Source organism: Vulpes vulpes, chromosome 14 (assembly GCF_048418805.1).
Source record: "Vulpes vulpes isolate BD-2025 chromosome 14, VulVul3, whole genome shotgun sequence".
Classification (NCBI taxonomy): domain Eukaryota; kingdom Metazoa; phylum Chordata; class Mammalia; order Carnivora; family Canidae; genus Vulpes; species Vulpes vulpes.
This window is the reverse complement of record NC_132793.1, coordinates 21,810,255-21,836,846: the sequence shown is the minus strand read 5'-3', so window position 1 is coordinate 21,836,846 and position 26,592 is coordinate 21,810,255. Positions and strand designations below refer to the sequence as shown.

At 40.4% G+C, this 26,592-nt stretch overlaps 1 protein-coding gene across 4 annotated transcripts in view; it reads left to right on the top strand.

Annotated features, from left to right (window-relative positions):
* The window catches only part of RPN2 (ribophorin II), a 57,619-nt gene that overhangs the window by 4,873 nt on the left and 26,154 nt on the right, over positions 1 to 26,592 (top strand). For all 4 annotated transcript variants that reach the window (XM_072735921.1, XM_026009734.2, XM_026009735.2 and 1 more), the window contains exons 2-9: positions 525 to 718; positions 10,638 to 10,733; positions 11,302 to 11,477; positions 16,024 to 16,099; positions 17,109 to 17,243; positions 19,429 to 19,605; positions 21,106 to 21,224; positions 23,350 to 23,455. In XM_072735921.1, coding sequence (XP_072592022.1) covers positions 525 to 718; positions 10,638 to 10,733; positions 11,302 to 11,477; positions 16,024 to 16,099; positions 17,109 to 17,243; positions 19,429 to 19,605; positions 21,106 to 21,224; positions 23,350 to 23,455 — 1,079 coding nt within the window. The remainder of the gene's footprint in view (positions 1 to 524; positions 719 to 10,637; positions 10,734 to 11,301; positions 11,478 to 16,023; positions 16,100 to 17,108; positions 17,244 to 19,428; positions 19,606 to 21,105; positions 21,225 to 23,349; positions 23,456 to 26,592) is intronic.

Genomic DNA, 26,592 nt, shown 5'->3' with positions numbered 1-26,592 from the left:
CAGAGATGGAGGGCAGAGTGAGGGAAAAGGTCGAGTGAGAGGCAGGTGTGGCCCTGGTGAGGTATCCGGATTGGGCCTGTCACAGAGGCATATGAGTTAACAAACGTGCTTGAGATAGGAATGGTGTCATGGGTCCTACCTGGAGGACCGTCCTTCACATGGATGAAGACCATGCCCCCCACTTACCCAGGAATTCTTTTTTTTTTTCTTTAATATTTTGTTTATTCATGAGAGACACAGAGAGAGAGAGACACACAGGCAGAGGGAGAAGCAGGCTCCAATGCAGGGAGACTGATGTGGGACTCGATCTGGATCTCCAGGATCACACGCTGGGCCAAAGGTGGTGCTAAACCACTAAGCCACCCGGGCTGTCCCCAGGACTTCTCTCCAAGTTAAAACCTCCCAGTTCTCTCCCCCTTCTTCACATGTACCAAGGTTCCTGGACCTTGGTATACACCATCATTGGAACTATATATAGAACTTTGGAATTGTTTTGGAATGTACTTAATAGTCCTTTCCCCCAGGTGCAAGCACTGTCTTCCTGTTGGCCCTGACAATCCTAGCCATTACCCAAGCTCTGACCCCCACTCACTACCTCACCAAGCCTGATGTGGAGAGACTGAGAGCCTCACTGGACCGCCCTTTCACGAGTTTGGAATCAGCTTTCTACTCCATCGTGGGACTCAGCAGCCTTGGTGCCCAAGTGCCAGATGTAAAGGTAAGGCCTTTTTTTATCTTGGCCTCATCCCTTCACCATGTTACTTTTGTGTAGTTCAGAACCAACTTTTGTTCATTTAAGGATGACCACGGCTAATATAATAAATACTAATTTCAATCTGACAGATCTTTTTTTTTTAATGCTTAATGTATGTTTAGGACCAGGTGTTTTTGTAGGATATAAAGAAGAACAAGTCTTAGAAACTTTACTTTTTACTTTAAGCTTTAATTTTGCCTCTAGAAACTATTGCTATAGTTCTGAGACTGTACAGTACCACATGTACTCGTTAAATGCCCTGTATATGTGACTTATAAATAATAAAGGAATTCAAGATGGGGACATTCATATTTATTAAACACTGATAGTCACCACATTAAGCAGTTTTTTTTTCTTTTTATGATTTTGTTTATTCATGATAGACACACAGAGAGAGGCAGTGACAAAGGTAGAGGGAAAAGCAGGCTCCCCATGGGGAGCTCTGTGCAGGATTTGATCCCAGGACCCCAGAATCACGACCTGAGCCAAAGGTTCAGTTCGACCACTGAGCCACCCAGGTGCCCCGCATCAAGTAGTTTTGATATCTTTCTTGGATCTTTGATGAAGAAAATGCATCACAACTAAAACTTTTCCTGGATTTAGGAAAAGATTCAGTCTTAAGTGAATTCACATTTTATTCATTATTCATGGACAGCTAAGGTAAAGAATTTAAGGCCAGGTTTCTCATACAAATCTTGTATTTTCTTTCTTTCTTTCGTTCTTTCTTTTTAAGATTTATTTATTTATTTGATAGAGAGGAAGTGTGCATGTGGAGTGGGGTAAGAGGCAGAGGGAGAGAATCTTAAGCAGATTCCCTGCTAAGCATGGAGTTCAACTTGGGGCTCAATCTCATGACCTGAGCCAAAATCACAAACTGGCTACTTAACCAACTGAACCACCCAAACACCCCTGTGTATTAGTTTTTTATGGCTGCATAACAAATGATGATAAATTCGATTATTTAAAATAGCATTCATTGATTAGCTAATAGTTCTGTGGTCAGAAGTCCAGGCAGGTTTGGCAGGGCTCTCTACTTAGGGTCTCACAAGATCAAAATGAGAGTGTTGGCCAGGTTAGGCTCTTATCTGGCGGCTCTGGGGAAGAATCTGCTTCATTCTCCTTTAGGTGGTTGACAGAGTGCATGCAAGTCCTTGTGGTTCTAAGACTGAAATCCCTGTTTTCTTGTGGGCTGTCAGCCAAGGGCTGTTCTCTGTTCCCCAGGGCCACCCACATTTTTTCTTATGTTGTCCCATTTAAATCAGTAATGACATGTTGAGTTCTTCTTTCTCTTAAATCTCTCTGACTTCTACTACCAGTCGGTGAAAACTCTCTGCTTTTAAACTATTTTTTAAGATTTTATTTACTTATTTATGAGAGACAGAGAGAGAGGCAGAGACATAGGCAGAGGGAGAGGGAGAAGCAGGCTCCCCATGGGGAACCCGATGCAGGACTTGATCCCATGATCCAAGGATCAGGCCCCGAGCCAAAGCAGACACTCAACCACTGAGCCATCCAGGCATCCCAGGACTTGTTTTCTTAATCCAGTCTGACGATCTCTGACTTTTAATTGGGGAGTTTAGTCTGTTTATATTTAATGTAATTCTACAGTTGGATTTAAGTCTACCATCTTATTATTTATTTGTTTTGCTGTTTTTTCCTCCTTCTTTCCTGTCTTAAATTGAATAATTTTGATTATTCCATTTTATCTCTTCTGTTGACTTTTTAGCTCTACTTTTTTCATATTCTAGAGATTGTAACATGCAATCATAATATACTTTGAAATATTACTTCAGTATGTTACAAATAACGAAAGAACCATATAACAATATATTTACATTTAAACTCCCATCATTTGTACTATCGTTTTCACACTTTTTACTTTCTTAAAGATTTTTATTTATTTATTCGTGAGAGACATACACAGAGAGAGAGAGAGAGGCAGAGACACAGGCAGAGGGAGAAGCAGGCTCCATGCAGGGGGCCTGATGTGGGACTAGATCCTGGGTCTCCAGGATCAGGCCCTGGGCTGAAGGCGGCGCTAAACCGCTGAGCCACCTGGGCTGCCCCACTTTTTACTTTCTTTTAAGCATCACAGTCTATAGGCCAGTGTTTCAACTTCATATAATTTTTCAGTTTTATAATTACTTATGGCAGGAGGGTAAGTTCAATACCTTTAACTCTGCCATGGCCAGAATTGGAATCCCAGTTTATATTTTGTAATCCATGGCAATTATCTTTTTTTCCTTTTCTTTTTTTGAAGTATAATTGATATACAATAACAGTTGTTATTCTTTTTAATGCTCTGAATGTCCCATTTTAGCCAGTGGGCCAAAATGTCTTTCTGTGTGTATTTTTTGAATGTTTTTATGTGATCCAGTAGTCAGAGTTTCTTTCTTTCTTTTTTTTTTTTTTTTTTTTAAGATTTTATTTATTCATAGAGACAGAGGGAGAGAGGGGCAGAGACACAGGCAGAGGGAGAAGCAGGCTCCATACAGGAAGCCTGACGTGGGACTCGATCCCGGGTCTCCAGGATCACACCCCAGGCTGCAGGCGGCGCTAAACTGCTGCACCACCAGGGCTGCCCCCAGTAGTCAGAGTTTCTACTGTCATAGGCTTGCTTTTACGTTTCCTGCCCCAGACTAGAATCATTAATTGCTATTGATTTATTGAATGCCTCATATATGCTGGGTACACTGGATATATTATCTTGAGCTAATTGTCTTAATTCTATATAGTCAGAAATACTATTCTATAATAGAGGAGGAAATGGAAGTTGAGAGGTTAAGTAATTTGTGTGATGTCTGCCAGCCATCATCTGAATACATATAAGTCTTGACAGACTATGGCCCCCAGAGTCAAATCTGGCTTAAAGCCTGTTTTTGTAAATAAAGTTTTATTGGAACACAGCCACACCCACTCATTTATATATTGACTATGGCTGCTTTTCACTTTAGCAGTAGAGTTGAGTAGTTATTAAAGAGACTATCTGGCCCAAAAAGCCTAAAATATTTACTCTGTGGTCCTTGCTAATCCCTGCTATATAAGGTCCACACTCATTCAGGTTTCTTTTCCTAACAGCTGTCTCTTGCTTCTGCCTAGTATTTCCTTCCTGTGCATGACTGCATTGAGGAAACAGACTTTTCCTTGTGATTCCCATGTTATAAATCCTGTAGGTGAATGTACCTCCTGGTAAAATTAGTTCCACTCAAAAGAAAGAGGGCAGGCATTGGGGCTAGTTAGCCCAAGTTTTTGATTCTGGTTTTACCTCTCTGTGAAAGGGGAGTTATGATGCCTTCCTCAAAGGATCTTTATTAACGATGAAGTGAAATCATATTATGCTAAGTGAGTGGCCCATAAAAGCCCCTTCAAGTGGTAGTTATCATCTCATCATCATCAATATGTTAAAACTATTTGTAATCTACTCAGGCAAATTCAGACATTGCTTAGTGCAGATACTGCAGTGTATAGAAGGCTGCAGTATCTGTAGAGAAGGGGATGCCTGGGGATGAGAGAGGCCAAATGGGGAGATACAGTGGAGTAGTCTTGACTAGTAGAGGTTTTGTATTGTGAGGTACAGGAGGTAAAATTGGGATATTAGGTAAATGTTGAATTTTGGTAGATTAGAATGCAGGAAGAGTGGTATCTACTGGTCATTTTCAAAGTTATGTGGAATTGTACGATTCAGTCTAAGAGAGGATCATGGAGGATTGAGCAGCTCTCCCGTTAGCCAGAGTGGTACCTTTTTCTGTCTCATGATTTGGAGTTCCATATGGATTTAGATTGAACACATAGCCCCAGAGGTGTTCTCTGCTGATGTCCTGAGTTTCAGGGGACATTGGTCAAGGCTTAAGATGTAGATTGAAGCCATCCAGACAACTGCTGTGTAGTATGATTTGGAGTAATTGCATGATTGGGCCAGCTATGGCTTTATGTTTATAAAACATTCTCTAAAGTCAGACTGCTAAAAAAAAAAAAAAAGTCAGACTGCTTGGCTTTAGGATCTTGACTTCAGAACTAAACAACCCAGTGACCTGTGCAGTTACTGAACCTTTCAGAGTCTGTTTTCTCATCTGTAAGATAGAGATAATTGCAATAGTCAGCTCATGGGTGATGTATGTTAGGGTAGTTAGCATGGTGCTGGCTTGTAGCGAGTTATGTACTAAGTATTAGTGTTCAGTTAGCTTTATTATATAGTAGTAGGGTTAGTGTACATTGACATTTTTTCTCAAAGTGACATCCCTATTGCTTGATGTCTAATAAACACAGAGTGTTCAACAGATAATTGTTGAATGAATTGTAAATGTTAGCTTATTAGAAATGGAAGCTCTCAAAAATGTCTGTTAATCAGAAAATAAATGAGTTTATCACATACTTCACTTTTTGAGTCATTTTTGGAGTGTGCTGTGGTGATTGTATGATGTGTGTATTATAAGCAATGGAAGGAAGAGAGTTGTATGGAAGTTTCAAGCTATCAAATTGCCTTATTAGATGTGCACGCTAAATAGATCTATTGAGGATAGTCTCCGTTACTGCCACTTCCATGTGGTGAGATGTGCCCTGCTCCATTGTTGTTTTCAGCTGAGCAGAGAGAACTCCTTTGGTCCTCCTAGATGCACCGAACTGGTTGATGTCAAAGATCCTTAAGGGAGATTGTGGTTATTTTGTCCCAGGAGATTTTAGCAGTGAAACTGAGAGGAATAGGGCTTAATGAGAATATGAGACTACAAAGCAGTTCTAGGTATAGCAGAGTATGGAATGAGAATGGTGATTTTATAGATATTGCTCAGATTTCTATAAGATTTAAGAACAGTGAGGGGGAGTTTTATATTTATTGTCATGAAAATATGAAGTAAATATGAAGAAAATATAAAAATATGATGGATATATACTATGGCAAAAATTGTAATGTAGTATTTGAATGACTGGAATCAATGAACACTAGGCAGTGTGTATAGGTTGTCAGACAATCACACACTTTCCCGTCTGTAAAAGGGAATAGTGATGAATATCTTACAGGGTTGTTATGGGGATTAAGGGAGATAGTAAATATAAAGTGCTTAGCTCAGTGTCTGGTACATGGTAAGTGCTTTTGAAGGTCAGTATATTTGTACCATTCAAAAGTGGTGAGTCTTTGCTGAGAGCCGAGTACTCAGCTAGTTGCTAGGCATAGCAGACAGTCAGACATTCCTTCAGGCAGCAGTTATTTATGGAGCATCTGCTATGTGCCAAGGTTTATACTAAGTGCAGAGAATACAACAGCTCATTCTCTAGTGAAAGACAGGTACCCTGATAGTGAGACCAGGTGTTGAGTACAAAGGGATACCTAGTGTGTAGAAAGTCCCAGATGTGTGGTGTGTGAGTCCAGTAGAGGGAGCAGCTTGCTCACTCTCTCTGCTGAGAAAGCTTTCTGTAAGACCCTACCTTGTGCAGAGTGGTTGCTATTTGTACTGGCTGCTGCACGATTTAGTCAGTCATTCAACAGATACTTAGTGAGTTTCTGCTGTGTGTTAGGCACTGGGGATTCAGTGTTGAACAGTGAGAGAGAACCTCTGCCCTCTTGGAATGTATACTCTAATAGTGGAGATGGGCATTAGTTATATAATCAGTTAGATATATGAATAATTTTAACAATGGTAAGTTTTATGAAGGTGAGTTATGGTATTATAAATAGGGGACTTTGACCTGGTTCAGGGAAGGCTTTCCCAAGGAAATCTCTGAATTTAAATCTTACTCTATATCTTCCTAAATTATAGCTTCTTGAGGGCAGGGACTTTGTTCGTTTTATTTGTCATGCAGCTCCAGTGCCTAGAGTAGCACCTGGCATGTGGTAGGCACTCAATAGCTGTTTATTAAGTGAAGAAAGAGGGATGCCTGGGTGGCTTAGTGGTTTGGCATCTGCCTTCGGCTCATGGTGTGATCCTGGGGTCCAGGGTTGGGTCCCGCATCAGGTTCCTTGCATGGAGCCTGCTTCTTCCTCTGCCTGTGTATCTCTGCCTCTCTCTCTCTGTCTCATGAATGAATAAATAGAACCTTTTTAAAGGTTTTAAAAAATAAGTGAAGGAAGGTGTGATTGATATGAATTCTAAAAGGAAAGTAAGAGTTAACTGGAAGACAGGAAAGGGAAGGAACTTCAGGCAGAGGGAATGGCAGGTGCAAGGTTCCTGTGCGGGTAGGAAGCAGGTTACATTTGAGAGACTGAGAGGGGATGGGCTGCATGTTGAGCAGACAATAGGAGAGAGAGGAGTGGAGCCAGAGAGGAAGGTGGGGGCTAAGTCTCAGTGCCTTGGCAGCGACAGGAAAATGTTTGCTTTTTCTCTGAAGAATGGTTGATTTTAAGTAGCAAGTATTAGGATCCATTTTCATTTTTGAAAGGTTTCTTTCCTGTTCTGTAGAGGACAGATTGGCAGGGGAATTTGGGGCAGGACTAAACACAGGAGGCATACAAAAGACTTCCAGCTTTTGCTGCACAGGTGGATGGTTGGGCCATTCAATAAGACAGGAACACAGAAAGAGAATTACGTTTGCTTAGGCAAGATCATGAATTTGGTCTTAAACATGGTGAGCTTGAAGTGCCTTTGTGTCATGTAAGCAGCCATTGATTGAGAGAAATTGGGGCTGGGGCTACAGATCTGAGACTGTCTGCATAGAGGCTCTGGATGAAGCCATCGGTGTGAATGAAATGGCTCGGGGAGAGAGAGGAGGGTTGAGAAGTGGACCCAGGAGTTGATAAACTCTAGGGTTGAACCATCAGGTAGACAAGGATGAAACTAAGGAGCAGCTGAGAGTAGGACAAGAGCTAGGCAAGTATAGGGAGGTCCTGGGAGCAAAGGGAGCGAATATTTCAGAATGAAGAAATGATCAGTTCTATCCAGGGGTGGGGGAGGGAGCATTAGAAAGTATCCTTTGGCTTTTCCAATTCTGAGATTCGCTGGTAGAAAGAGAAAGAAGGTAGTAGATGGAGGTGAGGTGGGGAGAAAGATCAAGGAAAGTTTATTTTAAAGGAAGTCTTAAAAAAAAAAAAATAAAGGAAGTCTTGATTGAGTTTTGTTAACTGTGTCATGGTAAGTTTTGTTACTGTGTCAGGAGTTACCAGTTGAGAGGGAGAAGTTGAACTGACAAGGTGGATGGGCTTCCAAATGGAGAGAACAACCCCTACTAAGCCTGGTGGCTTAAAGGTGTTGGTGGGGAGTCACTTGTCCAGGACAGCTGGAGCAGAGGTGTCGGGTGAAGTGCATATGAAAAAGGTGGGCCCAGTTACAAAGGATCTGGTGCTTTTGCCAGGATTATGCCTTGATAGTACAATGCTGTTACAAAGTCTGGTGAGAATACAGTGTGGCCTGAGAGGAGTTAAGAGGAGTTGGGAGACGTTAATAGAGGAAATAAGGGAGGGGTAAGGGCAGAGGAGAGAGATTGAGCTGTCTTTTCTTGACTCCTGATTCTGTTCAGGGAACTGTAGGGAAGAATGGATAGAGAAAAGCACTGATGTTCTCCACTCAAGAGGATGCTTAGATAATTGGGATATTAATATAGGGCACGAAAAATTAGGGAGGAGCAGATAGGGAATGAACATTTAGGGGGTGATTTGCAGGCTTCAATTGGCAAGATGAGTCTGGAATGAGGACAGCTGAGGTCAGAGTAACAAACCCCTGGAAGTGGCCAGTGGAGGCCCAGCACTGGGTGGGTTGACTGAGAGTCCAGGGTGTGTGTTTCCCAAGGCCTCCTCTCACTTTCACTGCCGCTGTTAAAGCCAAGTTGTCACTGGGAGCTTCGAAGCCACTGACGGCTGGTATTTTTTACCTTGATTTGGCTGTCCAAAGAATTAGAATTGGCACGTTGCTAGTTTTCTTCTAGGACAAATTACAGGTTGTACAGCTCAGACTGGAGCTGGGCTGCCTGGGTTTGAATTGTAGCTCCTCCATGAAGAGCTGAGTGGCCTTGGACAAGTCACTTTGCCTCTCTGATGCCTCAGTGTTCTTGTCTGTAAACTTAAGATAACAGGAGGACCTAATGCAAAATGAGAAATGCATGTAAAGCGCTTACATTTAAGTGCTCAAAAAGTGGTAGCGAGGACCATAATCTTCATTTTGGGGTCTTGGATGCTGTCGTTCTATTGTTAAAGCACCAGATGGCGACAAAGCACGTCTTATGCTTACCCGCATTCTGCGAAGGGATTTCTTGACTAGATTGTTTTCTTCAGATCCCTAATTTGTTCAGTATGAAGTATTTCTTTCTTTGGTCTCTTTTGAACTTCTGGTTGAAACTCATTTTGAGTTTCATTTACGTTTTGAGACTTACTTAAATTTTATTCATAAAATTAAAAAATAGATTTTTGGTTAAAGTAGCACATGTGCACAGAAAAATATCAGATAACACAGCACAGCTGTTAGTGGAAAGTAGCAACCCGTTTTGTGGCCCACCTTGCCCTACACACTATCCTCTTCAGAAGCACCTACTTTTAACTGTTTTAGTGCCATTTAATTTTGAATAGCTGAATTTTATGTCACCTCAATCAAAATATTTAGTGATATAACACTTAAGTAACATTTCTCGGGGTTTGTTACAGTAAGAATAGCATGGGTTTTATTATGTGCCTACTTTGTGACAGGCACTGTGACTGAAGTTCATCAGAGTCTTTGCTCTTAGGTAACTGGTCACTGGGGGAGCTGGAATTCAAACCCAAGCAGCCTGGCTCCACTGTAGTTAGTACAGTATTGTAAGCACTTTGGGGGAGCACTCTGGAGGGAAGACTCCTGGCCTAATCTGGGATGAATGTCAGTGAAGGCTTTTTGGGAGAAGTGACATCTGAGCAGAGATAAAGATAGGAGCTGATTGGGCAGACAGGAAGGACAAGGGAAGGATGCTCTTCGCATCGGGAATAGTAGGATCACATATATACCAAGATGAGATCATGGTGTTTTTGTGTTGCTACAGGATGATGGAGAGTAAGATTTGGGAGTTGGAGGTGGTGTGATAAAGCTGGCACTGAAGTAAATGTCACTCATGAGGGCATTTTATGCTCTATCAGAAACTGGGATCTTGTTCTGAGAATAATAAGAAACTATCCAAGGGTTTTGATAGCAAAGAAACATGGTTGCTTTTGTATTTTGTAAAGATCACCCTTGAGTAGTCAGTATGCAGAATGAACTCTGTGGCTTGAGACCAGTTAGGAGGTGATTGTATCAATCTAAGTGAGAAATAAGGCACTGAGAGAAGCCAAGGGGTGGGGATTGGGTTTGAAAAACAAGAAGGGAAATAAGTTCACTAGGTCTGTAAGGTAAAGGAAAAGTTCAGAATGATTCCTAGGTTTCTGCTTGAGGTAGTTGGGTACATGGTGATGACTATCTATACATGAGCTGGAAAGTCCAGATCAAGAAATAGATTTCAGGCTTATTTTAGGTGTGTTGGGGAGACACATCTTCAGTGGAGACCCCAGTGCAATTAGAATCAGAGAAGACACTACTGTTATGTAGATTTGTCACCTTCACCAGGTAACTTAACTACTTCTAGCCTCCATTTCTTTTTCTGTTGAATGGGAATGATAATATCTACCACAGGGTAGATATTAGCGTTCATTAAAAGGAAGAGCATCATAAACACCTAGCACAGGTTATGGCCAGAGCAGGTGGTCAATGGGAGTAATTTCTTTCCTTTTTTCCTAGGGTTCAAGACTGAAGTATTTGAGGTTTGTTGCTCTTGGCATGAACTCAGCAATTTTGTGTAATATAGTGTTCTATGGAAAATGTCTGTTTAAAACATGAAATCTTGTGTAGCTCATACTTTAAGCCATCATAGATTGCTTAGAATTTTATCATCAAAAAGCATGTACACTTTCCCAGTCTCTGTGTGTATCACCACTGATCACTGACTTTCTATCCCTACTTAGAAAGCGTGCGCCTTCATTAAATCAAATCTTGATCCCAGCAATGTGGACTCCCTTTTCTACGCTGCCCAGTCCAGCCAGGCCCTCTCAGGGTGTGAGGTGAGTCCAGCTTCTACATGTATATTTGTTTTAAACTATAAAGTATAGCTTTAAAGAGGGAGAATCATATCAAATTAACTTTTTTTTTTTTTTTAACAATGAGAATCCATTAGTGTGGGTGGAAATTCCATTCTTACTATTTTATTTTTAAGAAAATGGAGTTTATTTTTTTCCTGAGTTTTCACTTTTTGTGGCTTTTACATAACTTTTCCCTAGAGTTGCTTCTCTTTTCTGGGAAGCCTTGAATTTTTTTTTCCATCTCCATTTAACATTTAAAAATGTTCAAAGTAAAGGAAGAATACCCCTCATACCAGATTTCTGGAAATCCATTTTATTGAACATAGGGGAGCCATATAAGTAGACAAGTGACTTGCCAGAATTTTTCCAAAGGTGTTGCGTTCCATTCCTACAGACACCGAATTCTGGTGTTTGACAAGTTGAGGGGGAACGATCGTGTGCCCCTGAGTGGGACGGGGAGGGGGGTGGCTTTGGCAGTTACTCTGCATGTTGTTTGCCACAAACTGCCGGCACCTGTCCTAAAACCCTGTGTCTGCCAATCCTTTCTTAGATCTCTATTTCAAATGAAACCAAAGATCTGCTTCTAGCGGCTGTCAGTGAAGACTCATCTGTTACCCAGATCTACCATGCCGTAGCAGCCCTCAGTGGCTTTGGCCTTCCCTTGGCTTCCCAAGAAGCGCTCAGTGCCCTTACTGCCCGCCTCAGCAAGGAAGAGACTGTGTTAGCGTAAGTCATCATGCCGAGCGCTTCTCAGGCTTCATTTGTGTCAGAGACTGTCCTGAAAGAGTTCGTTCACCAGTTCAGCAAATTTTTTCTGGGTGCCTGCTGTGTGCCGTATGCTCTGCCAGGCAGTGTGGACCCCCTGTTGAACCAAGGCAGGTGAGGTCCCCGTCCTGATGGGCTCACCCGGACACCGTGTTCCTCAAGACACTGAGTCAGAACATAAACACACTGCCCCATAAAGACAGAATTGCTTTGAGGTGAGAGGCTGAAGCAAGGGTGGGAGATGACTGAGGGAAAGTAAAACCAGCGCACCATGTGCATCTTCCATTGAGGCTTGGCCAGGGCACGGTGAGCTGTTAGCAGTGGTGGCTCTGCACCAGAGGAGGGCTTACAGGGTCCCCTGGAGTTGTGAGAGACAGCATCCAGTGGGAGAAGTGGGTGCTCAGAGGGGAGAATGCTAGGAATCAGACTCGACTACTCCACAAAAGGCTTGAAGCACCTCACAGGGAAGGAACTTGAGCAACTTTCCTCTTGGTTATAAATTTAAATGTTGTAGCTGACTTGAGGATGTTGACTAACCTTAAAAGTGATACTATATTTTGTTCTTTGTCTTTAGCACGGAAACTCCTCATTTAAAATGGTGTATGTATTTTTTTGTTTTGTGTCCCCCATTTGGTTGCAACCTCTGAAGAGGAGAGAGCACCTGACCTCCTGTTAGTTGTTAAGCAAGAGGTTGGTGACACCAATGCCCTGTTGCAGAATAAATAGTTCACTTGTTTCCCAGGTTTCTTAACTGGATGCTTTGTTAAGGGCAGGGCTCACAACCCATTGCATTCTCTCTGCCACTTACACCCTAATCATTTTCACATGGTCAGTCATCAGTGACTTTGCGGCTACTTTTCCCAGGGCTGATGTTTTGTGTACACATGGCCCAGTACTTGGTCCTGGGGTCCTTTGGTTTTAGGTCATATTATTTTGATCCCCTCTCATAATCTCTTGGGGGAGATCCCCAAGGATCCCCAGTGAGATCCCAAGTCTCATGTCATGATATCACTGTCAGTGCCTCAATCTGATGCCACCTTCTACAGCAAATTCTTTCCATTTCCGTCCAAGCAAAATATCTCCCTCAAAAATCTCAGAATAGGAAAAAGTATGAAGAAAGGATATCCATTTTGGAGTAAATTAAATCTAGATTTAAACACCAGCTCTATTCCTTCCTTGCTGTGTGACCTTGGGTTAGTTATTAACCTCCCTGAGCCGCATCTGTAAAATGAGACCCATAATCCTTACCTCATAGAACAAATGTCAGGATTAAATTAAATGAGATAATGCATGTGAAGAACCGAGTGCAGTGTGTGGATCTTAGTGGGCATGCAACAAAAGCTATTCCTCCTCTAGAGCACTTCCTTCCTAGGTCCCTTTCTTAGGAAGCTATTTCCTTGGTTGTACTGTGGTTATTTCTATTTTAGGTTGTAAGCTTCTTTATTTGTGATACAGAGTGTGGTGCATGGTAGGTGCCCCACAAAGAGTTAATGAAGGCTGAAATTATACTTTGATGTTTCTTTTCTCTTGTAGAAAGCTTGCAGGTAGAAAGAGCACATGCTTGGGATCGGATAGAACTGTGTTCAAATCCAGACCCTTCTATTTGATATCTCTATGACCATAAACAGGCTATTTAGTCCCCTTACACCTCAATGTTTTCATATGTAAAACAGGGACAATGATATTTGTCTCCTAGAGTTATTGTGAAGATCAAACTAGCAGAATGCCTTGTATAACATTACTACCAACTTGCCCTATTTAAGGAAATCTCATATAAATTAGGACTTCTAAATGGGCCTTCTACATTTAAGTAGACTTATTCTAGGATATGAATGTCCATAAACTTGTCTAGAATGGAGAAAAAATTTGTAGGTTTGAATGAACCATCTGAAAAGATGCCATTATGGTCTCTCATAACCCAATTTCTTTGAATCATCTGCTGTATATTAGCAAGACAAGATCGGCTTTCTTAGTGTTTGAATAAAGTACTCCAGAGGCAAAGAAATTGCCAACTGGGGAATAAGTAATTAAAGCCAGTGACAAAACTTTTCAAAAGCTAAGTGGATTAATTTCATTCTTAAAAACTTCTGAAGTTGTTACCAGCATGACATTCACTTGTTCTAAAGAGAAAAATGATATCTTAATTGAAAAGTTCTTTCTCGGCTATCTTAGCAGCCTTTTCTGGGCTCAGCATTTATCACAGGCAGATGTGGGATTTTTGTCTTGTTTGGAAATTCAGGCTTCATTTTCTCTGGTGCATTTTAACGACAAGCATCCCATGAATTCCCCAGCTCCTGTCTTTGAAACCCTTTAGACTCTCATAGGAGTCTTTGAATGCTTGGAGCTTCCCTGCCCATGAACTGTAACTGCTCTGTTTTCTAGCTTGTCATCTTAGCAGGATTGGTTTTCCATAGAGGGAACCTAAATGGTTATGATCTTAACGAAAGCTGACAAATTCTCTCTCCACTCCCCCACGTGTCGACTGATGGACAAATGGTTTTACACGAAGGCCTGATCACCTCTTGGGAAATAAGGGACCTTTCTGGGATTAAGCAGCAGTTGCTTAACCACCAGGGGTCCTCTGCTTTCTCCGGAAAAGCACTATGTATATTTTCCAAGTTATCTGCACTAAGAAAATAGAATCTAATAAAAAAAATCTTAGGTGTGTGTACCTACCACATTCTACTTTCAAAGTTTATCGTATAGAAAAATATTCATCAAAAAAAAAATATATTCATCAGTGGATGAAACTACATGAGCAAGCCATAGAGAGAATGAAGTACTGAGACATGCCATAGCATAAGTTAACCTTGAAAACATGATGTGAACTGAAAGGAACCAAACACAGGTTACATAGTGTATGATTCCATTTATAAGAAATATCCAAAATAGGTACATCCACAGACACAGATGCAGATTGGGGTTTGCCAGGAAGCAGGGAAGAAGCTGCTCAGTGGCTACAGGGACTAATGGGAACGTTTTGGAACCACATAGAGGTTGTGAGATACATACTAAATACCCCTGAATTGTTCACTTTTCAAATGGTTAATTTTCTTACGTAAATTTTACTTCAATTTAAAAATAGAGCAATGAATGAGGCTTGTCTGTTATACTACAGCATGGCCTGGTGTGACATAATGTGTATCCACTGGAGATTCAGTGAGTAAATTGTGGTATATCTAAGCCATATGGTACTACGTCACAGTTAATAAGAGTAAAGTACATTTATATGTACTCATATGGAAAGATGTATACATTACGTTAATAAGAAGTTGGATAACAATTATATTTTAGGGGTAGGTGTTCCAGGAATTTAAACTTTGCTATTTAGTAACGTGTTGAATTTTTGACAAATATGTGCTTTTATGACAAATTTTTTTGACAAATACGTGCTTTTATGATCAGAAATAAATGATAGGGAAAGAAGAAGGAGAATAAATTCTGGTTTCAAGACCAAATTCCTTTTATCTTCTTTCATACCTGAATGGGTAGGAGTGGCTTTTTTTTAGGTCTCTCAGTAGGGCCAGGATAGCACAAGCATTGAACAATTAGCAAGTGTTTATACACACGAATCTGGTTTCAGAAAAGTTGTTCCAAGTTCTTACCCAAGAGTCTGTATTTGTAGCTTGCATAGTATTTCTTTGGTCATACCTTTTTTTTTTTTTTTTTTTTTTTTTTTTTAATGAGAGAGAGAGAGAGGGAGAGACACAGGCAGAGGGAGAAGCAGGCTCCATGCATCAGACGCCTGATGTGGGATTCGATCCCGGGTCTCCAGGATCACGCCCTGGGCCAAAGGCAGGCGCGAAACCGCTGCGCCACCCAGGGATCCCAGTATTTCTTTGGTCATAGAGTAAGAAAAGTAGAAAGTGAACAAGCAGCTGAGTTCTGCCTAGCACAGTACCTTGTACTGTAGTATGCCTCGGCTTAGTGGGATTCTGTTCTCCTGAAGAGCATCTCTCTTCTAAACCTAAGTAAGTCTTATTCAGTGTTCTCTGTGTGATGCCATGGGAACAAAACACGTTTCCAGAGGAGCGTGAACGTGTGCTCCCTGTCTTCTCTGTGCTCACAGTACTTACTTCAGGTCAGGGTGCCTGGACTGCCTCCTCTTGCTGTCAGGATCTTTGCAATGCAATGGCCTTTTCCACCTGGATTGTAATTAAGCTCCTTAATGGCTGAGACTGCCTCATACTTCTAAAGAACAAGAGAGGGGGGGGCAGCCCGGGTGGCTCAGCAGTTTAGCGCCGCCTTCAGCCCAGGGCCTGATCCTGGAGACCCGGGATCAAGTCCCAGTCGGGTTCCCTGCATGGAGCCTGCTTCTTCCTCTGCCTGTGCCTCTGCCTTCTCTCTCTCTCTCTCTCTGTCTCTCATGAATAAATAAATTTAAAAATATATTAAAAAAAAAAAAAGAACAAGAGAGGGATATTCCTGAAAGTGTTCCAATACAGGAAGGAGCGAGCAGATGAAAGGAGATGACATTTGCCAGTTACCTCTACTCTCTATCTTCCAGAACGGTCCAGGCTCTGCAGACGGCATCCCACCTGTCCCAGCAGGCAGATTTGAGGAGCATCGTGGAGGAGATTGAGGTGTGAATTTATTTTGCCAAATGAATTCCCCAGCTCCCGTCTTTGAAACCCTTTAGAAGAGTCTTGCAGTTAGACATGCATGGTTTATTTTGGCCAGTTAAATTTCTTCTCATATCCATGGCACATTACATTCTTTGTATCAGAGCAGTATGTCCTGGGGAATATTCTTTAGGGTAGGATAGTTACACCACCAATTAGGTAACAAATTACTTTCCTAGCCTTTTGTTAGTATAGGCTCACAGTCACAGATTTTAGGCCTAACCTGAAAGTCAGATTATTATTATTATTATTTTTTTGGCTATTTACTACTTTGTAATCTCAGGCAAATTATTTAGTGTCTGAGCCTTGATTCCTTGTATGGTGGTGTACATAATAAGTGCTCAGCAATTGGTCGCTGTGTTTTTTTTTGTTTGTTTGTTCTTTTTTTGTTTTTTGTTTTTTTTTTTGGTCGCTGTGTTTTTAGGATTACTTTATCCTTTCCTTTGCCCAGGACCTACTGCTATACAGAGACCACCCTCATGGACTCTGCATAGTCAGTAATGACAGGCAGTCCCCTCGCCCTCAGTGTCTTCATTGGGTGCCGCACAGGCACATGCACTGCTTTATCATGTTACCCAGCAGCGGAGTGTATGTTTCTTCATCCTTTAGAACACTGAGTAAGAAAGAGAAATGTTCCGCTATGTGGGTTGTACCCAGACGGATGGCCATGGAATCCATCTGTGTCACGATGCTTCCTAGGTGCCCTGCAGCCTGGGGTCTTCAGTGCCATGACTCCTTAGGCTTCAGTACCAGGGCTCAGGGAAGGAGCACTCCCAGAGCTGCAGAAGATACTGTTTTCTTCAGATGCCTGTGTGATATACTTTATTCTCTGCCTCAGCATCTTATTTGACAAAGTGCTAAATGACTGAGGGGTTCTCCAGATTTAGAGTGAGATTTCTTAGAACTGTCTGCATAGGGTACAGTGGTTTACATATCTCATTTCTGTTATCACTTGACTTTGTTGTAACAGGATCTTGTTGCTCGCCTCGATGAACTGGGAGGTGTGTATCTCCAGTTTGAAGAAGGACTGGAAACAACAGCATTATTTGTGGCTGCCACCTACAAGCTCATGGACCACGTGGGGACTGAGCCATCCATTAAGGAGGTACCTAACCATTCTCAGATGTGAAACCTGAAGGCCTTGTTGCTTTAAGTAGGGGAGGGTATGTCATGAGGTGGTGACAAGAAGGCCACATGTATTACTCTTGTTTCCCTTCTCTTTTCTTCCTGGTACTCTTTACTGAGTGACAAGGCCACATGTATTACTTTGTTTCCCTTCTCTTTTCTTCCTGGTACTCTTTACTGCTTGTCTCTTGAGTGATTTCCATGTTGGTGGCCCATGCAAACCCTCCTTCTCTTGAGAAGTGCCCTGCACTTCAAACTACCTGCTCGCCTCCCTTCCACCTCATCCTTGGCAATGACTAAATCTTAGTTAATCTTTTCTGATTGACATAGTTCTCTGAGAGGCATGTGTGTCTACTAGACATCTCTCAAGAGTTAATTCTTTTTTATCTTTTCTTTTTTCTTTTCCCCCTAAGAAGAGCTTGTTAACCTGAAAGAACCTCTGGTTGGAATGTGTGTGGGAAGTCTTTTTAAGTCGGACCCTCTTTGTACCCCTTGTTTATGGGGTTACCAACCCTTGAGCTAAAGGATTTAAGATACAAGCTGCTGTTGCTTTGATTTTAGGAGAGATTTAGGGATGCCTGGGTGGCTCAGCAGTTAAGCCTCTGTCTTCGGCTCAAGGCATGATCCTGGGGTTCCAGGATTGAGTCCCACATTGGGCTCCCTGCATGGAGCCTGTTTCTCCCTCTGCCTGTGTCTGTGCCTCTCTCTCTCTGTGTCTCTCATGAATAAATAAATAAATCTTAAAAAAAAAAAAACACTTTCATTTCTTTTATGCATTTTGAGTTCTGTGCTGCGTTTCTTCAAGTAAATAGTAAACAATTATCTGTCTTGGGTAATTTGAATTAATATTAGATTTTTCTCTAGAGGATATGACCTTATAATATATTCATGTATTAGCATTCTTCTGTTGTCTTTGGTTCATCCTAAATGTAGAAGATCTGGAGATACCATACTCTCTTAATATCTGTTATGAGTGAAAGCACAATAATGTGGGTCTTAGGGCAAAAATCATTTAGGAACTTTCCTATAAGTAGCACAGTAGATGAATTTGCAATATTCTAATACACAACTTAAACTTTTTCTTGCTTTATTCCCAAGCTTCTACTAACCAGGTATTTGGCTGGTGTAATTTTGCTGTCACTGCTTTTGACATAACCATTCTAGTGAACAGTCACCCATTTTAACATGTCAACAGCCTAAGTGATGGAAAAATGTAATTGGTACAATTAAAGAAAATTATTTCATGTCGGCTGTGAATAACACCGTCGGGAACAAGAGAGCTCTTTTGTTAGATTGGGAATTTTAAAAAAACAAAACTGATTGAAGTGGAAAATGTTTCTTCTTAAGCAAACAACCTCCAGAATTTTAATAATGCCTTTTAGGTTCCACTTTTTTAAAAAACTGCTTTTAGTTTTCTCCTCTAAACAGCCCATTAGTTCTTAACAGAAAGTTATTTTAGTTTCTTTCTAATGCACGTTTTTTTCTATAAGGTTTGGTCTTCTGAATTCAAACTCAGCCCCAATATACTGCTCGAAGAAGGGTTGGGAGGGAAGTTAGCTTAGCTGGGAGGGTAAGAGGAATCTGGAAAGAATAAGATTTATTCTGGAAAGACTTTGGAGACAAATAAATATATGTGTGAATTTTTATCTTGTTTTTTTCCCCCCGTTATAACTTGTAGGAGTTCCTTAACCTTTTAACCTCAGTTTCCTCATTTGGAAAACATTGATTATATCAATCTTTTCCAGGTTTTTGTCAAGATTTGAGTTCATGTGTGTAAAGCACCTGTCACAGTGTGTGGCATATAGAGTAACCTGGGACATAAGGTTACTGTTGTATGTATTTTGTGATACACTTTTATATCTCAGTAGTCCTCCAAAAGTACCTTGTATTGGTACAGGAAGCATTCAATAAACCGTTGACAGATAAATGCGTGAATTTCAGTTTGAACTAGAGGATGGAAAAAATAACGAAGTCCAGATTTTAATCTTAAATGCAGAATATTTGGTTTTCACCCCCTCTACCAATTCAGATTTATGGTGAAAAGATCCTCCATGCGAACACCAAGAAACAGATAAGGAATGACTTGAGCTAGTGGGGAGTGAGGGGTGGCTCTCCTGTCTTCCTACCAGAGGAGAATCTCAAGCTTCATTTCCCTTTTCTTTTAGGATCAGGTCATCCAACTAATGAATGCAATCTTCAGCAAGAAGAACTTTGAATCACTCTCAGAAGCCTTCAGTGTGGCCTCAGCTGCAGCTGCGCTCTCTCAGAATCGCTATCACGTGCCAGTTGTAGTTGTGCCTGAAGGGACTCCTTCCAACACTCATGAACAGGCTATCCTTCGGGTAAGTCCCTGTTTTGTTTTGTTTTGTTTTTTTTAATTCTTTTTTTGGAAGTCCCTGTTGAAACTGGGCGGCTCTGATCGCGGTTTCCAGTTTGAGGCTTTAAGAAATCTAAGGGCTGGTGGAAACCTGATTGTAACCCTCTGAGGACTTCCCCATTAAATGTAGAGCAAGGCTCATTTCCCATAGCCTAGAACTGGGGATATGACCCCTGGCTGAACTGGTCACAGAACCCTTCAAATCTATCTTTGAAAAGGGTTTTTTTTCTAGGAGATTTTTTTATTGTAAGGCTTGCAAGAAATTAAATGCCAGAAAATTGTATTTCCAGGGTCATAACACCAGATGTATAAATAGTCTTGCTTTTAAAAGGCATTTTCCAGTACCAGAACTTTCTAAATATGTTGTTTAAAGACCGCTTTTCAAATTCCCTAGTAATTCTGTGCTTATAGTTGTTAACACCAGGTCTCTTTCTCCTGCTGTTGGCAGTATTTCTTTCTGCCTTTTCGTAGCACATACCTCCCGCTCACTCAGCAGGAAGCAGAGACTGCTTTTTTATGGTGACTCTCTGGAAAGAAGAAATGTACAGATCTTTTTTTTTTTCTTTTTTTTTTTTTTAAGATTTTATTTATTTATTCATAGAGACAGAGAGAGAGAGAGGCAGAGACACAGGCAGAGGGAGAAGCAGGCATCATACAGAGAGCCTGACGTGGGACTCAATCCAGGGTCTCCAGGATCATGCCCTGGGCTGCAGGCGGCGCTAAACCGCTGCACCACCGGGGCTGCCCGAAATGTACAGATCTTAAATACACATAGAGTTTTCATCTCAAGTGGGTCATTTGTTGCCGTTGTTTGGAATCTTATGAAGCTAACACCTTCATAAGAAATTAGCATTTTATTTATGTCTAAACATTGGGGTTCCACAGAAGACAGTTCCATCAGTTCTATTTTGATGGCCTCTTCGGATATTCTCCTGAAAAAGTGCTATTGCCTCTCCTCTCCTTGCTTACAGTCATACCCTATCGGCAAAGGCTGGGGTGGGAAATAACCTGATTAACATAGTTCACTGTGAGTCTGAAGAGGGCAGCTAAGAGAGCAAAGTAGAAGTATTCGCTTTGTAGCTAGATAGGCTGGAGTTTGAGTCCTAGACCAACTACTTAACTGACCATGTGACCTCAGTTTCTTCATCTGTAGAGATTATGCCATCTCTCTCAGATGATTGATAAAGGAGGATGTATATTAAAGGGCCCATCCTCATCTGAAGAATAAGTGTTGGACAAGATCATCTTTAAGGTCCTTCCTACCTCTAACGTTCTATAATCTATCCCAGTATTTTGTGTCTGATTCCTGAGAGATCTTAAGCCAAAACCAGTGACGATGTCCTGAAATAAGGTGTTTCTTCCCCTGCAGAGCTGGCTGGCTCCCTGTGGATAAAGCACCCCAGAAACAAAATTTTGTACTCCTTCAGCATTTGTTCCTACAGATAATTTTAAATTTTATTTCTAGTTGCAGGTCACCAATGTTCTATCTCAGCCTCTGACTCAGGCCACTGTTAAACTAGAACATGCTAAATCTGTTGCTTCCAGAGCCACTGTCCTCCAGAAGACGTCTTTTACCCCTGTAGGGTAAGTCTTGAGCTTATTTTAATTTTTTTTTAAGATTTAATTCATTTATTTATTCATTTATTCATAAGAGACACAGAGAGAGAAAGAGAGAGAGAGAGAGACAGGCAGAGGGAGAAGCAGGCTCCATTCAGGGAGCCTGATGTGGTACTCGATCCCAGGTCTCCAGGATCAGGCCCTGGGCTGAAGGTGGCGCTAAACCGCTAAGCCACCCGGGCTGCCTTGAGCTTATTTTTGAAGGGTGCCAATAGACTTGTTTTGCCTTCAGCAAATTAATATAACCCAAATTAATATGGGCATTATGAAATATACCCAAACCAAATTTACCTAAACTTTGGTTAGGTAAATTTGACTTACTAATATCAAAATTCTATAGTTATATAAGAAAAGGATTTTTTTTAAGATTTTTATTTATTTATTTATGAGAATACACAGAGAGGAGAGAGAGAGAGGCAGAGACACAGGCAGAAGGAGAAGCAGGCTCCATGCAAGGAGCCTGATGTGGGACTCGGTCCTGGGTCTCCAGGATCACGCCCTGGGCTGAAGGCAGCGCTAAACCTCTGAGCCACCTGGGCTGCCCAAGAAAAGGATTTTTAAAGCTGAAAGAGGCCCCTGGCTGGCTTAGTCTTGATTTCAGGGTCATGAGTTCAAGCCCAATGTTGGGTGTAGAGATGACTAAAAAAATAATAAACTTAAAAACAATAAAACTAAAAGAATTTTTAGTTTTACTGTTACCTTCCCTATCTATTTCTAGTTGTCTCTGTCTTGTCATGGTGATGTAAGTAGCCAGTTTTAAATTTAAAACTGTATTCTTCTGATGTATGAGTAGTCCATGTTTATTGTGGAAAAAATACAAAACTATAGAGAAACCCAAAAAATAAAATATGAATCACCCATAACTCCACCACCTAGAGATAACTTCTGTTTATAGTTTGTTATCTTTTATGTCAGCCTTTGTTCTATGCAAATAAATATATTTTGATTGAATTAGAATTATGTCTATAAAATGTCATGAATATTTTCCCCATAGGATTAAATAGGAGGTCTTTTTTTCATTTTTTTAATATTTTTATTTATTTATTTGAGAGAGAGCATGAGAGAAAAAAGTGAGCAAGCACAAGCAGGGCCAGGAGGGGAAGGGAGGGCAGAGAGAGAGCCTGATGTCAGTGGAGCTTGATCCCATTACCCCAGGATCAAAACCTGAGCCTAAGGCAGATGCTTAATCCAGGCTCCCTTCAGTCTTATTTTTAATGGTTGTGTATTATTATATAAATTTTAGAAGAATTAAGGATCGATTTTTATATGAGACTTTGTTAAGTGTTAAATTGGTAAGCTAATGAGACCAGGAACTCTGAGTTTTAGAGAGAATATACATTTCTTTCTTTTTTCTTTATTTTATAAAGTAAGCTCTAGGTGCAACATGGGGCTTGAACTCCAGGCTATGAGCTCCAGAGTCTCATGTTCTACTGATTGAGCCAGCGAGATGCCCTGAGAATATGCATTTCCTAGACAATGATAAAGATACACAGGCAGTATGTGCAAATAAAAAGCAAAATCATCTTTAGGAACAATGAGTGGAATGGTAAAAGACATTTGGGATTTTGCTATGTACTTAGAATTAATTCTCTACCTTTTCTCTCCTTTAAAATAAAAGTTATTGATATTTTTATAAAAGTAAGATATGACATTTTTAGGAAATTCACAAAACACAGGAAACTAGGAATAATACAAAAAATTACCTACAATTATACTGCTCTACATCGACCTTTTTGAACATTTCTACTCTCTCTCTTTTTTTTTAAAACATAATAGGGATCATACTGTAGACTGTTAAGCATTTAATTATGGAAGTCTACCAAGGGGAGGTGGGATTTTAGGAGCTGAGAGAAGAAAACAAAGGAGAAAAGACTTTAGAGACTTGAAAGAGGAGGTCCTTCAGATCTCTCTAAAGTTTTACCCACACCGTAAAATGTGGTTGAGCAGGAGGTTGCCAACCTGGGTGGAGAGTTGAAAAGTGAATATGTGGCATAGCCTGGGACTGTCTCAAGGATGGACATGTGTAGCCCATTTGTTACATTCATGACTTACCTACATGAGTTCTTGCTAACCGTGCTGTCCTTTTTAACAGGGATGTTTTTGAACTAAACTTCATGAATGTCAAATTTTCCAGTGGTTATTATGACTTCTCTGTCAAAGTGGAAGGTGACAACCGTTACATTGCAAATAGTGTAGAGGTAAGTGCTTTTCTTGTCATCACCATTAAACCCAAGGAAATGATCAAGTAGGCACACAGCATTAATCGTCTGGTATACTGACTTCACTTTACAACCAAGTTAATGTGAATATGTTAAGAGAAGTGTAGGTTTAAACTATGCTTCGCCAAGAACTTGATTGTAGTGTGTTTCATTTGTAAGTTATTCATTTTATGATTTAGTATTACTATCTTACATAAAATTTAGGAAGTAGAAAAAATAAGAAATCATCTATAATTTCACCAAGACATCAGTATTCTTATTATGATGTCTTGTGTGATAGATCTTGATAGATGTAGAAAAGTGCTTAATGCTAATTAGCATCCAGTGACATAATGTAGTGAGGCTCTCTGGGTAAAGTACAAAAGAGTATCAGTAAGTTTCATAATGAATTGTGTTTCAGATGTTCAGCTACCTCTAGTTGTGTTGAAGATCCAAAATGGTTTTAAGGATGGAAAACTATACCTCATTTATCTGATTCCTGGGATGTGAGATATTTCACAGTACTGGTTTTCCCAGCTAATTGAAGTATACCCCTGTGGCTTTCATTTTAATCTTTTTCATAGAAATTTATTTAAGATGAATTACATGTTTTCCTACTTTCTTAAACTCTGGGATATGATTTAACCATTTCTTATTCTAAATTAGAATCATTAGTACAAACCCTTTCCTGAAGGTCTATGACATGAGAAGCCTAGTTCTTTGCGCTTTTGCATACATTATTTTTGTATTACAGCAACCCTAAGATATGAATGGAGCCATCTTCATTGCAGATGAGACTCAAAGGGAAAGAGTTACTTGTCCAACGTCATCTAGCCTATGCTTGGGTGGATTCCCTGCCCAATATCAGTTTAGTTAGCATGTTAGCAAGTTGGCACTGGTGCATATACAGCTAGCATAGAGGCTGCAGAGTTGTGTTCAGCTCCACCAGCTAGCCTTTTTATGATATTTTCTCTTTTCAGCTGTCATTTCTCAGTGCTTTTGCCACTATGTCTTTGCTATATTTACTTAATTAATTGTCATGCATTCTGTTGGATGAGGGGAACATGGAGTGGTCCCATTCCTTTCCTGAATAATTAGGTATATGCTTTTTGGGAAACTTTTCTTCACTATTCAGGTGTCATTTTCCATTCAGTTTGCTTTTTTTTTTTTTTTAAGTTTATTTTAATTTTTATTTTTTTAAGTAAATCTATTGCCCAACATGGGGCTCAAACTCATGGCCCTGAGATCAAGAATCACGTGCTCCACTGACAGCCAGCCAGGCACCCCTTGTTTTTTAAAAATTAACCTTTCTCATTTTGAAATAATTTTGATCTTAAATTACAAATATGGTATGAAGAGTTTTCGTATTAAATATGAAGGTTTTTGGGCAGCCCGGTTTGCTCAGTGGTTTAGCGCTGCCTTCAGCCCCAGGGTGTGATCCTGGAGACCTGGAATTGAGTCCTGCGTCGGGCTCCCCGCGTGGAGCCTGCTTCTCCCTCTGCCTGTGTCTCTACCTCTCTCTCTCTCTCTCTCTCTCTCTCTCTCTCTGTGTGTGTGTCTCTCATGAATAAATAAATAAAATCTTTTAAAAAAAAAAGTATGAAGGTTTTAGGTTTTTTTCAGTATATGTTTTTAACTTTTTTAGAAAAGATTTTTCAAAAAAAAAAGAAAGAAAGAAAAGAAAAGATTTTTCATTTATTTATTTTTAAGAGAGAGCGCACAGAGGGGGAGACACAGAATCCCCAGGGTGAACAAAGAGCCCAACACAGGGCTCCATCCCAGGACTCCTGAGACCATGACCTGAGTTGAAGGCAGACGCTTAACCAACTGAACCAGCCAGATGCCCCAAGTTTTTAGGTTTTAAGGATAGAAAACTATGCCTCATTTATCTGATGCTTTGTGGTAATGGACTTAGCCAAGTAAAATAGTATGAAGAATGCTTTTTACCCAGAGCTTCCCCAAATGTAAATGTCTTATATAATTACCAGACCCAGGAAATTAACACTGATGCAATACTATTAACTAATTTATAGACTTTACTTCAAATTCCACTTGTCATCCTACTAATATCCCTATTCTGATCCAGGATTCAATCTAGGGTCACATGTCCCTCTAGCCTCCTCTAATTTAGGATAGTTTCTTTCATGACCTTGATACTTTTGAAGTACTCTCTGGTTAGTTTGTAGAATGTCCCTCACTCTGGGTTTGTCTGAATTTCTTCAAATTAAAATCAGTCCATGCATTTTTTTTTTTTTTTCTGCAAGAATACTCCAAAAGTGGTGCTCTGTCCCTCTTCGTGCACTTTCTTAGGAAATAGATGACATTGATGTGTCTCCCTGCTGGTGATGTTAACCTTGAGCACTCGGTTAAGGTGATGTCTGCTAGGTTTATCCACTGTAAAGTTGCTGTTTTCTGCTTTGTAATTTAGTCTGCAAATACCCTCATGATCTTGCCTGCCGCTGTTATTAATAGGTTGACTGCCAAAAGGTGGTTTTCTTTTTCTTTCATTCTTTCTACATTGATTAATTAGAATTCTGTAAGAAAAAGCTATTCCCCTCCCGACCCTGTCTTCATTTATTTATTTATTCAATTATTTATAACACTTTGGGTTCGTGGAAACTTATTTTACTCTGTAGGTTATGATCCTTTACTATCATTTATTTTGTTGCTCACATTATCCCAGATTTGACCTTTAGAAAGCTCCTCAAGTTGGCTCCTATGACACTCACTTTTTTTTTAAAAAAGGACAAGGCAGCTAGAAAGTTTGACCTTTTCAAAAGTGGGGCATTATTTAATGTAGGTAGATTAAACACTTATATTTAAAGTTTGTCATAAAGGAAGATATTTTCTGGAACTCTCATCTCTGCCTTTTCTCTACCTCATGTCTGACCTTTTCGGGCATGAGACATCTAATCGTAGTCCATTCACTAACACAAAATTTGGTTAGATACTATTGTAGTATGCACCTTGAACCTTTAAAATCTATATTTGAATTTTAGCTTCCCTCATTAAGGGTCCTTATTTGCAACTGAACACGTTAAATGGCAAATGTTTCTTTCATTATTTCTTAAAAAAAAATTTTTTTTTTGCCTGAAAACCTTTTCTTCTACCTTTAGTCTTAATAACAACATATCCAG